This window comes from Aethalodelphis obliquidens, unplaced genomic scaffold, assembly GCF_003676395.1.
Source record: "Aethalodelphis obliquidens isolate GAN/ISIS:26980383/991018 unplaced genomic scaffold, ASM367639v1 scaffold25, whole genome shotgun sequence".
NCBI classification, from domain to species: domain Eukaryota; kingdom Metazoa; phylum Chordata; class Mammalia; order Artiodactyla; family Delphinidae; genus Aethalodelphis; species Aethalodelphis obliquidens.
The window spans coordinates 17,492,229-17,509,553 of NW_020837969.1; the positions used below are offsets into that span (position 1 = coordinate 17,492,229).

At 36.6% G+C, this 17,325-nt stretch overlaps 1 protein-coding gene across 1 annotated transcript in view; it reads right to left on the reverse strand.

Annotated features, from left to right (window-relative positions):
- VPS37A (VPS37A subunit of ESCRT-I) overlaps positions 1 to 17,325 on the reverse strand; it is a 38,846-nt gene that overhangs the window by 16,397 nt on the left and 5,124 nt on the right. The window contains exons 2-4 of the mRNA XM_027122699.1: positions 9,278 to 9,352; positions 7,270 to 7,384; positions 6,624 to 6,724 (exon numbers count right to left, since the gene is read on the reverse strand). Coding sequence (XP_026978500.1) covers positions 6,624 to 6,724; positions 7,270 to 7,384; positions 9,278 to 9,352 — 291 coding nt within the window. The remainder of the gene's footprint in view (positions 1 to 6,623; positions 6,725 to 7,269; positions 7,385 to 9,277; positions 9,353 to 17,325) is intronic.

The following is a 17,325-nucleotide window of genomic DNA, read 5'->3' on the forward strand; positions in this document are numbered from 1 at the left end:
GGTTAAGAATCTGCCTGCCAGTGCAGGGGACATGGGTTCGATCCCTGATCCGGGAAGATCTCACATGCCGAGGAGCAACTAGGCCTGTGCGCCACAACTACTGAGCCTGTGCTCTAGAGCCCACATGCCACAACTACTGAAGCCTGCGTGCCTAGAGCCCGTGCTCCGCAACAGAAGCCACTGCAATGAGAAGCCCACACACTGCAACAAAGACCCAATGTGGCCAGAAATAAATACATACATACATTTATTTTTTAAAAAAATAGGGGACTTTAATACCTCACTTACAAAACTAAACAAATGGGACTACATCAAACTAAAAAGCTTCTGCACAGCAAAGGAAACCATCAACAAAATGAAAACGTAACCTACGGAATGGGAGAAAATATTTGCAAACCATCTATCTGACAAGGGATTAATATCCAAAATATATAAAGAACCCATACAACTCAACAGCAAAAAAACAAATAATCTGATTTAAAAATGGGAATCTGAATAGACATTTTTCCAAAGAAGACATACAGATGGCCAACAGGTACAAGAAAAGATGCTAATTCTTTGATAATTAGATTACTAACTATCAAACTTGTTGGAATGACTATTATCAAAAAGATAAGAAATACCAAGCATTGGTGAGACTATGGAGAAAAGTGAATGCTTGTACACTGCTGGTAGAAATGTAAATTGGTACAGCCACTATGGAAAACAGGATGGAGGCTCGTCAAAACAGAACTACCATATGCTCCAGCAATTCCACTTCTGGGTATTTATGTGAAGAAAATGAAGACACTAACTCGAAAAGATGTCTGCTCCCCTATGTTCATTGCAGCATTATTTACAATAGACAAGAGATGGAAACAACCTAGTGTCCATCAGTAGATGATTAAAGAAAAGGTGGTGTATATATACACCGAAATATTATTCAGCCATAAAAACAAAGAAAATCTTGCCATTCAAAACAATATGGATGTACCCTGAGGGTATTATGCTATGTGAAATATGTCAGACAGAGAAAGGCAAATACCATATGCTCTCATTTATGTGTAGAATTTAAAAATGAAAAACAAAAACAAAAAACACTGAGTTCATAAATACAGAAAAGAGATTGGTGTTAGCCAGAGGCAGGTGATGGGCAGCAGTAGGCAAAATGTGTGAACATGGTCAAAAGGTACAGACTTTCAGTTATAAAATAAATAAGTCATGGGGAGGTAATATACAGCATCATTATGGTTAATAATACTATACTACATATTTGAAAGCTGCTAAGAGTAAATCTTAAACATTCTCATCACAAGAAAAAATTTTGTAACTATGTATGGCGATGGGTGTTAACTAGACTTATGGTGATCATTTTGTAATATAAATTACTATTGATCATTCTGTTGTACACGTTACATGTCAATTATACCTAAAAAAGATATTTTACATTTAACTTTTTTTTCCTTTTAGAGCAGTTCAAAGAGAACCATACTCTAAAATAATTAGTGTAATTTAGGCCAAAATGCAGATGAGAATTATCTAAATACCAATACTTAAATTAATATAGTTAAGTTTAAATGGGTCAGTCACTCTTGTATGAAAGATTAAAAGACTTTTTAAAAAAATAGAATACTAAATACTTTACTTTGTATTTGTGGTATAATAAGAAACATATTTGTCTTTGACCAGGTTCTAGACAAAGTGCTCCTAAAATCCTGGTAAGTTCCTAAATGACAGGACCCTTTTTTGTTATTTGTAACATCTGAGTTTATGCTAATGAGGTGACTTAGGCTGAGTCCCTATATAGTCTGAGGACGGGGTTGGTCACCAAAAAGACCAACTGACAGAAAGTTGGAACTTTCAGCCCCACCCATCGATCTCAGGGAAGACGGGGGCTGCTGAATAAGCTCTAAAAAACCCTTGAACAATAAGATTTGACAAGCTTCTTGTTGATGAATGTATCCATATGGCAGGAGGGTGGTGCACCCCAGTTCATGGGGACAAAAGCTCCTGTGCTTGCGGCTCTCCTAGACCTTGCCCTGCCCTAGGTACCTCTTCACCTGGCTATTCATCTGTATCCTTTATAATCAACTAGTAAACATAAGTAAATTTATTTTGGAGTTCCATGAGCCACTTAACAAATTACTCAAACCTGAGGTGGAGGTCATGGGAACCTGTGATTTATAGCACAGGTAACTATACATTTTCAATTGGTATGTGAAATGGAGCAGCCTGTGAGACTGAGCCCCTAATCTGTGGGATCTGACGCCACCTCCCGGTGGATAGCATCAGAATTAAGTTAAATTCGTAGGAAACAGTCAAGTGTCTGGTGAGAACTGGAGAATTACTTGGTGGTGTTGGAAAAAAAAAATGGGTATCAGAGTACTGAAATGTTCCATAATATATCAAGCTTAAACAATTTTTTTAAACGGGAGTGCTATTGTTTCATGACATAATTTAATGTCATATTTAATGACATAATAAGTTAACATAAATTGGAATTGTGTTGGAAGAAAACATTTATCACAGATTTTGAAATTATAATACTAAAGCTAATATGGAAAAATAAATAAGAAAATAGAGAAAAGTACCTGAAAAATGAGGGTAAAGAGATTAACCCTGCCATATAGCAAAACACATTAGAAAACCTTAATAATTAAAAATAAAAAACCACAAAACTTTTTAAAAGCATAACACTGGCAATGGATAGGTAGATCAATGGAACTGAATACAAAATCCAGAAAAATCCCAAAGATATATGGCAATTAAGATATAATAAAAAGAATCTCAAATTAGTAAAAAAAAAAAAAAAAAAAAAGATTGGTCAATAAATAGCATTGGGACATCTGGAAAAAATTAAATTGGAGCCAAGCCCTCATATCTATAAGAAAATAAAAACCAAATGTATCAAATTTAAAATGGTTTTTGGATTTTTAAAAAAATCTTAAAAGAACTGGAAGAAATCACTGGGAAATTAAAAACTTGGGGTGGTAAAGGACTTTCTGTGATCCCAAATTCAAGTCATAAGACAAAATAATGATAAATCCCATGACATAAAAAACAAAACAACAACAAAAAAAACCCTCTACATGACAAAGTCCATTATAAATAAAGACAAATAACAAATTGGGGGAAAACATCTGAAACATGTCATAGGAAAATGGATAATTTCTCTAATATATAAAGAATTTCTCCAAATTAATAAAAGACTAACTAACAACCCAATAGCAAAATGGAGAATAGGACAGAATACACAGGTTCAAGGAAAGGAAAAAAAAATCTCTAAATCATAGGAAAAAACTGTCAACTTCACTGTAAGATAAATACAAATAAAGTTATACTAACACATTTTCCGCTTATAAATTAGCAAAGATCCATTTTGATAGTTTACTATGTCAGCAAAGGGAATAAGCATCGCATACAGGAGTAGAAATTGGTACAACTTACTCTGTAGGGCAATCCTGCAGTATTAGTCAAAATTACAAACATGTATACCACTTTGAGACTGTATCTAACAAATAAACTTACACTTGGGTAAAATATTACTTTTAATGTTATTCACTGCATCACTGAGGGCAAAGAAGGATGGGCCTTTCAGGAAAGATTGGAAACAACAAAAATGTCCATTAATAGGAGTTTTGTTAACTTATGCTATATCCATAAAACAAGTACTTTGTGGTCATAAAGAATAAGGAAATGCTTTAGTAACCAACATGGAAAGCTCTCTGAACCATACCATTTAGTGAGGGGAAAAAAAAAAAAAAGGGCAAGGGAATAGTTTGCTACCATTTGTGTGAAAAAAGAGGGAATAATACTATGTGTACATATTTCCTTGTATATGCATAAAATATCTCAGGAATTCTATGCATGTGCACCCAAATGAAAAACTCTGGATACCAATAAGAAGAAAAAGTAAACTGCAAGGGAAAAGGTGGAAGGAGACTTTTCGCCCCATACCCTTTTACAGTTTTAAAATTTTTGAGCCAAGTGAATATATGATTGAAAAAATTAAGTTTAAAAAAGTTCTCTAAAAAGTTTGTTTATTTCGAAGTATGGCTCACCTTTATCTTAAAGCTTTACTTTTACGTAAAGGTATATTATTAGCAGGTATGTAAATATAACATAAGTTATTTAGAAAGAATATGTTCAATATGAGGGAATATTTGTACTATCCTTGAAATAGTCTTAATAATTTTGAACCAGTCAGCTTTATTTTAATCTCAATACCGGGTACAACCTATAAAATAATCTAAGAAATGTATCAAACTTGCTTTTTAACAATGTGTACTGTATCACAGTTGTTGGCTTATATCTTCAAATAAGGTGAATGAGGTATATTTAACTCTTTCCTGACAGAAGATAGGAAATACAGTTTATTATTCTTTAGATAAAGAATATCAGCGAGGTTTATGACTCCAGGACAAAGACACAGGAGGGCAAAGATGATGGCTGGGGCTGATACACCCAATGAATGGGATAATCTAGCCTAAGCAGATTTCCAGGCAGTGTTAAAGATGCCACCTGACTTCTGAACAAGAAAAAGTTCTTGGAAATTAAGTAGAACTGGGTAACTAAGCCAAGAGATATTACAGGAAAAGGAAGTAAAGATTGTATGAAGTTGTATCATCATGCAATTTCAGAATATCTGATATAAAAAGTTACAAAGGATCAGGGACTTCCCTGTGGCACAGTGGTTAAGAATCTGCCTGCCAATGCAGACAGGGGACACGGGTTCAAGCCCTGGTCCGGGAAGATCCCACATGCCGTGGAGCAACTAAGCCCGTGCTCCACAACTACTGAGCCTGCACTCTAGAGCCTGTGAGCCACAACTGAGCCCATGCACCACAACTACTGGAGCCCGTGCGCCTAGAGCCCGTGCGCCACAACAAGAGAAGCCACTGCAATGAGAAACCCGCGCACTGCAACGAAGAGTAACCCCCGCTCACTGCAACTAGAGAAAGCCTGCGTGCAGCAATGAAGACCCAACGCAGCCAAAAATAAATAAATAAATAAATAAAAAACCATTACAAAGGATCAGAAATCAAAATGGCACTGGACATCTTGGCAACAGAAGCCTATGTATAGACAATAAAGGAATGCCTTCAAAATTCTCAGTGGAAAACCACTTCAACATAGAATTTGAACTCTACCAACTTTTAAGTGTGAGGGTATATTAAAGACATTTGCAGGTAAAAAAAAAAAAAAAAAAAAGTCTCAAAATTATTCTTCCAAGCACCTTGTGGCATACTGTATTTTCCAAACGTGGCCACAGCACTATTTCTGGTCCCATATACTCTTCTAGAACCTTGCCACTCCACCATGAAGAGGAAGAGCCTGTTTTCTTCCCCTTGAATCTGATCAGAACTTCTTGATTGCCTCAACAAACTGAATGAAGCAGAAGCAGAATGAAGCAGAACAAACTGAATGACTTCAGTAGCTATGTCAGAGAAGGCGAATATGACTTTCTCATAACTGTTCAGGATGTTTACCCCAGGAGCCCAGCCATTATGATGTAAGGAAGCCCAGGCTGCATCTAGGTATTCTAGTTGACCTCCCCAGGTAAGGCCTCTGATGAGAGCCCACTGATGATGAGTAGAGCAGACAAGAGCTTTCCCTGATGAACCCTTCCTGAATTAAAGATCAGTGAGCAAAGTAAATGTGTTCATTGTTTTAAGCCATGCCAGCTGATGCAGAAGGTGGAGCACAAACAAGCTCTATTAGTCCCTAACCAAATTGCAGATTCACAAGGAAAATAAATGTTGTCATTATTTTAACCACAAGTTTTAGGATAACTTGTTATTCATCCTTAGTAACTGGAACATGCCGTTACTTAGGAAGCTATGGGGAGGCAGTAATACAAGAAACTAGGAAATAGCCTGAGAAAGAAAAAAACTTAGGATGCAGGAAAAGGAGACTCCAACACAGGAGAGTGGGAAAGGGAAATCCCAGGATGACAGCTTTATAGCAGTTGTAGAGTAACTAATTCAGAATGGAGGGGGAAAATGGAGCAATGTCTGCAAAGAGAAAATACCAGAACCTAGAGATTACCTGACAGGTTTGATGATGTGAAAAAATGATTTGAAAGGTATTTTTCAGAGCTGCTAAAAGATGTGGAAAATTAAAAAGATCAAAGAAAATAAAACCAATGGAAAAATGGAGCAATTATTAACTCCGGAGAAAAGCAAAAAGTTATACCATCAGGGAAATATAATCATTATAAAGTACGAGGCTCAGCAGCAAGGAATATTCAGAGAGTCAATGTAATGAAAGTACCAAACATGAGTTTAAGTAAAAATCAAAAATTTCTCAGAGGATGAGGGAAAAGGAAGGTTTGTGAAAGGTAAGTAAAATCCTCATCAATCCATAATAGGAAGTCAATAGATAGTATCTAAAATGAAAGAATCAAGAGATAGCAGTATGCATACATTATTCAGAAAGATGAAGGTAAATATTAGAGAAGCAGCTTAAAAAAGAAAAACACAGTTGCCTCTGAAAAGTATGAATGTATCTGTGTGTGAAGGTGGGGATGTGGAAAACAGAGGATTGCCTTTTAACATTATTTGAATGTTTAAACTATATTTTGATTACTTAGATCAAAAGTAAATAAATGTATATACAAACTCTTTCGATATAAACATACTTACTATGGGAATGCTGTTGAAGCAGGAGCTAAAGCTGGAGGATTCTTCCAAAACTCATCCAACAGACTCTGAATAATTTTCCCAAGATCTGAGTGCATTGTAAACTAAAAGTAACAGTAATACACGGTGATCAAATTCATCTTCAGAAAAAGATTATAAAGTCTCATTAGGATAATTTAACTGTAAAACTCAATCTTAAATCCACTTTTGCAAGTCAAGAATTAAATGAAAAGCAAAGGATATTATGTCAATTGAACATATCAGCAATCCACAACTTACAATATTTTCTTATAGAATCAATACCATAAATGAGGTTAAAAGTTTATTTAGTCAATAATGGAGCTGAAATACTTCCACATTTCACTATTGACAATAATTTGAAGGTTCAAAGGTAAATACTGAGTACATTTAAGTTACCGTCCTTCACATTAATCAATCATATATATACATATATATTATGTATATATATCCTAAGAAATTTAAGGCATATTTGAATTTTATCTCTTTCTAACCACTATAAAAGATCTGCTATGAACCAAAGTTCTTAACATCAACAGGTCCTCACCACTGAAAAACAAATAACCTTCAAATCAGGATTATCTATTAAATACAGTGAACATTTTTGAAATAAATTACACCATATACATACATTGTTTACTAATGGAGAGGTAACATACACTCCTTGTTTATCCACTAAGTGATGTCGTATTGGTGGATAAACACTGATCACTGGTTTTTCCTGAGGAAATTGTGGAGGAAGCAATCTGGTAAAGGTAGAACAGATTAAAAAACAAAAACAAAGACAACAAATGTGATATTATACAGTCATAATCCTAAAACAAAATTACTTAAAAGCAAATAAAATTTTCATACTTTCATTTGGATTACTCAGTAATTAGTGCTCTACTATGCTTGTTGAGTTGATTGAAAGTATACAAAAAGATACACTTTGGCAACAAGACTATAAAGTAATTCAGTATAGTAAAACCTTCTCAATGTGGAATAAGGATACCGTGAATTATAGACTATTCTTCACACCACGCCAATTAATTGCTTTCAAACACAATATACCAAACTATCCAAAATCTCAGCTAAAATTAGACCAGGCATTTTTATCAGGTGAACCCTAATTTAACCCAGTCTGGCTATTTAGTGGACCACAGGTTCCGGCCGTATACTTTTCTTATGGCTTTCCTACTTTTGAAATACTGCCAACAATTATTTCATTATATGCTGAATTTTTTAAAGAGTTGAGTGGATAAAATGGGAAGTGCTAGGATTGGAACAGTGTAGCTGTCATCATGCCTTGGTTCTATAGGGCTCTCTTCTAAATGTCTCAATTAACATATCTCTCCCAACTTTGAAGTCAATCACATGGTTTCAAGTAAATAACAGTAAATTCTCAATACAAAAAATAAAAAGAGTAAAAACCTTAACCTTTTTTGAGCTACTACAAATTTAAAATTAGGGAGTAAAGTCTTTAAAAGTGAGAGTTTACTGGACATGGAACCGTTTTCCAAATCTCTAAAAACTCAGACCAGTATGTCCCTTTAAACTGCCACTCTGTTCCCCTTCTGGCTCAGAAAACTATGTGTTGGCAACACTGTCAAGAAGAAAACTGGGTCCTTGTTGGCTTCTCCTACTTAGCTCTACCTAAGGCATGTGATGAGAGATAAAACTACTTCATTTATATAGTTGAAGATGTTAAACTAGTTTGGTAAAAAAAGGCAATGTATGGCCTTTGGACCCCAACCAATCTGGGTTTCTCTCCCCACTACACTATTCACTACCTATTTGTTCCAATTTGCAGGGCTGCTGTGATGATTCAGAAACTCCCATATATCAAGATAACACAGCATAATGGTTGTCACTGTTATATAGTCATGCTTTAATCCACTCATTCAACTAGGATTTAACAAGGCCTCCTATGTGCAGGCACCATGCTAGGCAATGAGGATAGGACGATGAACAAGTATGGTTCCTATCTTCAAGTTAAGTGCCTTTTTACCTCACCCAAACACTCACTCTAGTGGCTAGCCACCTGATGCAATCTGAGGTAATAACTTAATTCTTTCATGCTAAAGACTAATAACTGCACTTAAGGCTAAATGAGTACTTCAGCAATCACTTTGTCCAACCTTTCCTCTTTATAACTTAATAACCTCATGATTACATTTTCAACTTTTAATTTTTTTCTTTAAAAATAATTAGCATATCAAATTCAGTCTTGAACTTTCTGGTTGACGTAGTTTATCTGTTGCCGAAAACTAGAATATTTTCACTTATTTCTGATGTAAAAGTGTCTATATCTCTAATGGTTTTCCACACATGATCCCTTTGAGTGTTTGTCATTATCATTCTTACTCTTTCAGCCTACCTCCAGCTTAGACTTTAGTGCAAAACAATAACGTCTTTTTATTACATTTCCTCTTTTATAGTTTCTTACAGCAATATCTATTACAATGATGACTTAAAAAATTTTTTATTTCACAAAATTTTAAGTTTAATAAACTATAGTTACTAGAGAGGGAGATAAATACTAGAAAGGGAATAAATTCACTTTTAAACAGTTTACTTCTAATAATAGCTAAGAAACAAAATAATAAAAAGATTTTAAAGTCCTATTACATGAAAAAATAGGATACAATTCTACTCACATATTAATGTTAATTGTCAGGTTGTTTACGGTGAATGGCAACCTGTATTCCACATCTTTCTGTATTTCAGCTATACTGTAGGAGAAAATTTGAGAAAAAAAATTTATCTAAAGTTATAAAAACCATTAATGTTAAAAACAAATGTTAAATATTTTTAGAGTCTACTAAAACTACTTTATTTTAATAATAGAATTTAGATGGCCAATATAACTTGTATCTTGAGGGGAAAATGATCATGTTTATCGAATAAGCAGGCAATACTATTCTGAGATATGGGCGGGGTCGTTGCTGAGAGGGGGAGTTAGATGGTGAGGTAAAGAGACAAAAAAACTCTTATATTAGTGCTAGATCGATTTACTATCACTTTATCTAATTCATCCTCAGTAGAAGCAATTGTGAGCCCTCTAGTTAGAACAAGTCAGCAAGACATCTGGGTTCTGATTATCATTCTGCTATTGCCCAGCTGTATAGATAGCTGGGGAAGCCTGGGCCTTAAGAGCTTAAACTTAGAAGTCTGGATGAGATGTCTCCTACAGTCTTATGATTGAGACCACTGGCTGCTTTCCGAAACCAAATATTCCCCTTCTTCCTAAATAAGAGAAGCCTGATTTTATTCTGAGTAGCAATGTTCTAACTTTTCTTGCAGCAAGTTGTTGCTGTAGACTTAAGTTCCAGTCGATAAAACATAGAAAAGTTGTGAGGTGGAATTTCCAGGAAAGCATCTTAAAAGGGAACAAAAAAACTGGTATGAGTCCATTTTCCCTTCCAGCCTGGCCCTGATAGCTGAACTTCTAACAGCCATACTGGAACAGGAGTGACCCTGAGAACGGGAGCCATACACTAGGGAGAGCTCAGCAGGAAGATGTAGCTTGGGTCCTTGATGGCTATGGAATTGTCAAACTGAATTTCTTGTATGTAGAGAAAAAGAAACTTTTATCACGTTAAAGTTACTATTTTGGAAGTCTTTGTTACTAGCAGCTGAATATAAATGCCAACTAGTATAAATCCCATATACTTTAACGTTCTACATTCAGAATTTTATTTTATTTTTAATTGCAGGCATGCAATTATTACAGTTATAATCTACCAACCAAATCTTTTGGGGGATCACTTGGAATGCTAACCAACATTCATAATCTTTCCAAAGGGAAAAATGTTAAGTAGCATTAATGAGTTAAGGCTGAAAGGAGGCCTAATATCCAAACAGACGTGAAACTTTTTCAAGCATAAATACCTTTGAAAGATCTACCAATTACGTAATTTACTTTTCTTTTGGTTGCTTCAATTAGTAGCTTTAGAAAACCTCTTATTTTCCTCATTTTCTTTTTTGGACTATGACTTTTTTTTGCCTTCTAATAAAAATCTAGCCTCTCAAATATGTAAATTTTAGGTAGCTTGAAAGGTTCAAAAGTGTTGGGATGGAGTTATGGAGAAATCATAGATGTCTCCTCTGACATCCCATGGAATGAGGTTATGACTGAAGAGAAGAAATGCTTGAGAAAAGACTCAAGAAGATATTCAATATTAGGACTAACACAATTTTTTTTTTTTTTTTTTTTTTTTGCGGTACGTGGGCCTCTCACTGTTGTGGCCTCTCCCGTCGCGGAGCACAGGCTCCGGACACACAGGCTCAGCGGCCATGGCTCACGGGCCTAACTGCTCCGCGGCATGTGGGATCTTCCTGGACCGGGGCACGAACCCACGTCCCCTGCATCGGCAGGCGGACTCTCAACCACTGCGCCACCAGGGAAGCCCGGACTAACACAATTTTTATGAAAGTTTCTCTTTGGGGATCACGTTTGGACTAGGATACCAACAGCCTTCTCAGCTGTATAAACATTATGTAATCAATAAAATGACTTAAGTTTTTTATTCCTCTTTGTTATCTTAGGACCCTAAGGTGTCCAATGCTTTAAGAGAATACTAATCACAAAAGCATCCACCAGTTCAAAGCCAAGTGGAGCATCTTAGATTAAGAGCACAACCTCTTAATCTAAGCTTCCTGGGATCAAATCCTCTACCATTCACTTGTGGGATCATGGACAACTTATTTAATCTGTCTAAGCCTTATCTCTCAAATGGTAAATGCAGATGTTAAAAATACCCATCTACCTAAAAGAACTGTTAGATTAAGTGAGATAATGCATGCAAAGCCCTCCCCACATAATACCATAATAATTGTTCAATATATGTTAGCTATTATTAAATAAGCATTTAGAACACACATCTAAATTGGAGCCTGTCTAAATTTGTAATACTAAAGTTTTAACTCATTTTTTCAGACACTGTATTTTTATAGAAAAAAGTGAATTTGATTAAGATGATTTTTACTTAAATCATTGGCTAAAAGTGTTCAATTCACTGTTCCCATAATTATGTTCTTGACATTTATTAAAATTTTTGACAAGTTTCCTCCACAAATGAGGTATCAAAAATAACTAAAGGTAATATTTGTAACATTAATGAGAGCTAAACCGTCATTAACAAATTTCAAAACAACAGGTTAATCATGGCAATTAATGGGGTTCAGGACACGCTACCCCTAAATGTGGCACCTTGGCATCTTGAATATTTTAAGCTGAAGGAGTATGAGAAAATAGCAGAAACAGGAAAGTTACTCTGACCTTCTCCCCCCCTCACCCTTCTTCCCTGAAACAGGTCATAAAACCTCATTAAGAGGTGCCCTCCCCATGCCAAGAGGAAAGGAGCATCCTTATCTCAGAAGACATAGGGACACCAAGAAGAGTCCTAACAAACCGGCCTTGCTATGTCATCATTGTACCCTGCAACCACATGCCCCCTGCCCCATTTACTACAATTACAAGCATACTTCACTTTATTGTGCTTCATAGATATTGCCTTTTTCTTTTCTTTTCCCTTTTTTTTTTTTTTTTTTACAAATTCAAGTATGGTGGCAATCCTGCATAGAGAAAGTCTATTGGTGCCATTCTTCCAATATCATTTGCTCGCTTCATGTTTCTGTGTCACATACTGGTGATTCTTGCAATATTTTAAACCCTCCACCAGCAGAAAGATTGCGACTTGCTGAAAGCTCAGATAACAGCATTTTTTAGCAATAAAGTATTTTTAATTAAAATACATTGTTTTTTAGATATAATGCTATTGCATACTTAATAGACTACAGTATAGTGTAAACATAACTTTTATATGCACTGGGAAACCAAAAAATTCATGTGACATGCTTTACTGCAATATTTGCTTTATTGAGGTGGTCTGGCACTGAACCCGCAATATCTCTAAGATGTGCCTCATACCCCTTAACCCATCATATTCCTCCACAACTGTCCACTCTTCATCAAACCCAGCATAAAATACTCAGGTCTGTTTCTTTGGGTCTTCATTTCCTTTTGAAGGCCCCCTGATATGTAAAACTCACATTAATTAAATTTCTATGCTTTTCTCCTGTTAATCTGTCTTTGTCAGTTTAATTTTCAGACCCAGCCAGGGACCCTAAGAGCATCAAGGAAAGCTTTTTCCTCCTCTACACTAGCTGTGTTAGACAAAACAGCAGATATTTGTTCTACTTAATTAAAACAAGAATCATTCCCTGAATCTTTATCACATATTTATTTTGAAGTTTTTGCTATTTTCAAATAACTTTAAAAAAGTTATTCCAAAAATAATTCATTCTCATTAGAAAAAAAATTATTTTTCCAAATCAGCAAATGTTATTTTACAATATTTTTAAATGGCTGCATAAAGTTCTAGTATATTGTTTAAACTACTCCATACTATTAGATATTGAAACTGAGCAGGACCCTGTGGGGCTCCTGGGCATGGAAGCCTTTCTGTGTCCTCCGTTTCTTGTTTGTAGGGAATACACTGAATACACTCCAGCCTCCATTACCTTCCCTGAATTCTAAAGGGCAGATTTGAACAGCTGCTAATCAGGGAAGGGAGGGGATGCAGAGACAAGGGAGGAGACCACCTGAGGCCAAATTAAAGGAGTGCAGGCTCTGCACACACCCTGATCCTTATTAGCAACTCTGCCCTTGAACCACTGCTATAAAACTCACCAAATGCTCCCAGGCTGGGACACAGTTTCTCAGGGCACGAGGCTGTTGTGTCCCTGTTTGCCTGGCAAAGCAATGGAGCTATTCTTTTCTACTTCTTCCAAAACTCTGTCTCCAAGATTTGGTTTGGCACTGGTGCACAGAGGCTGAGTTTTTGGCATCAATATTTAGATTGTTTCTAAGTTTTACTACTATAAACTATACTTTGATAAACATTCTTACAGTCATATAGCCATATCTTTATGCTGACAGGTAAGTACTCTTTGGATGTAAACACACACACTTTGAAGTAATACTGTAATCACACCAGAGAAAATTTAAATAGCCTTCCATTAATAATTTTATTTCCTAGGTTCTCTGAGAGCAGTGAATTACTATGGCTTTACTTCAGTGGCTCTGGATCTGTTCGGGACTAAAGAAAGCTGCAACAACAGAAAATTTTGTCAGCATGTGTCACTAACTGGCATCCACATTTCTTTAGTAGTCCCTAAAACTGTAAACAAGCAGATCTTGAAATGCAAGAGAGGCACTAGTTATGGTTAAAAGATTCCTTTTATAGAACAATCATTTATCTCCTTACTTTGTATTTTGTGTAAACTTGTATTTTGTAACTAAGACTAGGTTCAACTGAACAGCTACCATATATCCAGCATCTTCCAAGGAAATGGAAATAGTGTGGTCTTTGCTCTGATGGGGCACACAGCACATCAAGTGACTGAAAAAGAGCAATTCAAGATACTGATTTCATGCATCTCTGGCAGTGTTGGGTAGCTCAAGGGAGGGTTTTTAAGTGATCCTTTCCAATAAAGGGTTTAGATGCTTCAAGACAGTAGATAAAGATTAGACAATTTCCCTTTCCCATCCCATTTTCTCCAGGAAATATCGAAACTGACTTTTAAAAAGCAAATCTGTAACAGTGCTGGAAAGCAAATAGTACCATAAACTGACAAGAAGCTTTGAGGAATCTTAGAAAGATAAAAAAAGATGGGATTAGATTTAAGGAAAAGATCAGCGTTAAAAAAAATAAAGAAAATAAATACAGGAACTAATGACGACCCAAAACATAAGACCAAAGCAAAGTAGGAGCAGTCTGAAGGTCCTCCAATCCCTTGAACCGATTCAACGCAAACCAGAGGGTGGAGGGTAGGGCAGGAGCGCCTCTCAGGGTAGACAGTGCTGGGATACGTTGGCCAGCAGGAAGCTAGAGCACTCTCCTGGTGCCCCGCTTGTTCCAACCAGAGGACAGCAGTAGTATCTGCCCCCTGAACAACACGGGGATGTAGCCTCTAAGGTAGCAGTGCCTTAGGAAGCTACTGACTCCCAGGAAGCCTCCATTTCCAAAAGACAGCTAACAGCTTGGCCCATAACAAAGAGAGTCATTCTTTTTCACCTATCACCTGAGGCAGGGTATGGTAAACAGAATTAAATATCTACAAACAAGTCAACCAGGAATCTCAAATACAGAAAAGGTTTGAACAAAACAAAACCACGCAAAGCGTGCACCAAACTCAACAAGCCCCAAACACAAAACTTCAAGGAAACAGAGTTAAATGAGCAAACAGAAGACTATCAATTTGTATAATACCCTGAGAGGAACAAAAGAAAATAGCCCTTGTGTTACCGAGTCCAAGCTCGAGCTCTTCGCTGCACGAAAAGCCAATATATTGAGAGACGAGTTGTTGGGGTAAGGAACAGCGACTTCATTTGCAAGACCAGCAGATCAAGAAGATGGTAGACTCGTGCCCCCAAAGAACCATCGTGCCGGAGTCAGAATTCGGGCTTCTTTTATACTAAAAGGGGAGGGAGTAAGGCCAAACATTTCCTGTTTCCGGTCAGCCTCCCGAGGGGATGCGTTAATTTCTATCTCCCTGCAGTCATTCACAGGTGGGCCTGCTCAGGAGCTAAACAAAGGTATTTTAGCTTAATGCTCTTTACCTGGGAGGCAGGGCTCCCAGATATGGGCCATGATGTATAATTGAAGCTAATAGGCAACATCCCTTTAGTAATTAACTTGTAATAGAATACAAAGTTTCTTCCTTATTAACATTTGCATTCTCTCCCTCTCTCTCCCTCTCTCTCTCTCTCTCTCTCACTCACACTCTCACACACACACACACACACACACACACACACACACACACACACACACACACGTTGATATGAAAATGAATAATTAAGAAACTGGAAATTTAAAATAAATAGCTAAATAGCTCAAATAGATGGTTCAGTGCTCTGCTTGGAAGATGCTTCATACTGTATCTTTCTCTTGGAGAATATTGATGCACTTTAGCATATTAAAGGCTTTTAGAAATTCTAGAATACTCGATTTTGTTTTCTATGTCTGTTTGACATGGACCACTTATTTTACAGTAGTTTTTGAACAGTGTTCTGTAGAAGACATTGAATCATGACAGAGATGTGCACAGAGCTATAGGAACACAGAGGAAACAACCTAACCTAAACAGGGATGGATGGGTATTCGGATTAAAAAACAGTATCTGAGCTACATTTAATAGTCAAGTAAGGGGCTTCCCTGGTGGCGCAGTGGTTGAGAGTCTGCCTGCCGATGCAGGGGACAGGGGTTCGTGCCCTGGTCCGGGAAGATCCCACGTGCCGCGCGGCTAGGCCCGTGAGCCATGGCCGCTGAGCCTGCGCGTCCGGAGCCCGCAATGCGAGAGGCCCGCGTACCGCCAAAAAAAAAAAAAAAAAAAAAAAGTCAAGTAAGAGTTAACCTTAGGAAAGAGAATCGGGGAGATGAAGTGTACATTCTAGACAAGAGGAAACACAATTAGGAAAGCTTCAGTAGGAAATAATAACTCTAAGAGTGTCCATATCCTTTGCCCTAAAGAAACTTTACATTGTGTCTGCTGACATGTTTCCATCAGTCACATCACCACCTTCTGTGACAACCAGGCTTTAAGCTAAGGAGGCTGGCAAGAGTTAGGAAGCTACTGAAAGGAATAACATGGTCAAATTCAAATTTTAAAAAGATGACTCTGGCACCCATGTGGAAGAAAAAAGTAAGGGAAGAAGACTGCAGGCAGAGAGAATAGTTACAATCCAGTGGTAGCAGGGATGACCAAGTGAAAACAGGATGACCAGGTTTTTGGCTTAGGTGAGCAGGCAGTAGAGACAGCTTGGAAGGAGTTCAGAGGTAGGAGGGGAGGAGTAGATGTGGTTGGATTCAACTGGCAATGGAGAAATGACGACCTGTGTGGTAACTTTTTTTAAAAAGCAGGTATGGACTGATACTACTATAGGGAAAATTAACTAGGGATAGCACTTGAGTGTTACCATCTATTTAGGAAAATTTTAAAATGGTAACATGCTTTATTGTGTCATATACTCTGAAATTATAACGTTTAATCACTGGTTATAGACTATATGATTTAATGTATCAAATTAAAATTCACTTAATTATGGGATTGTTTGATATACATAACTTTTAAGTTCACTGTAAGAGTTTAAATTTAGAGTCAAAATATTGACATTTTGTAGGTTTCTGTAGCTTCAATAGGCTAAGGCACAGCAGATTCTTATAGAATTTTTTATTGCAACAAGTCAAGGTGATTTTCTTCCCCAAGAAAATTTTACTCTCTAATACCTTTAAGAGTTAGAAAGGTACATGAAATGAAGGCAGTTGCTTGTAGTACAAAAGGGTGTGATTGCAAACTGGTAAAATGGAGAAGAGCAGCCCAGTAAATAGGACAGCTACTCTTAAGCTCAGAGCAAGCACTGTTATGTGGGAACTGTTGCCAGATCTTTCCATTTTAAAAGAAAAGTTGGAGAGGGCAAAGGCTATATGGGAAATCTCTGTACCTGCTGCTCAACTTTTCTGTAAACCTAAAACTGCTCTAAATAATAAAATCTATTTTTTAAAAGTTGGAAATTTGGATATTTTAATGAAAAATCTCAAATTATGTCGACAACAGATCTATTAAAAAATACAACACTAGACAGGTTAAAACATATACACATATCCTCTCATTACAAACTTTTTGTCTTATCAAGTTT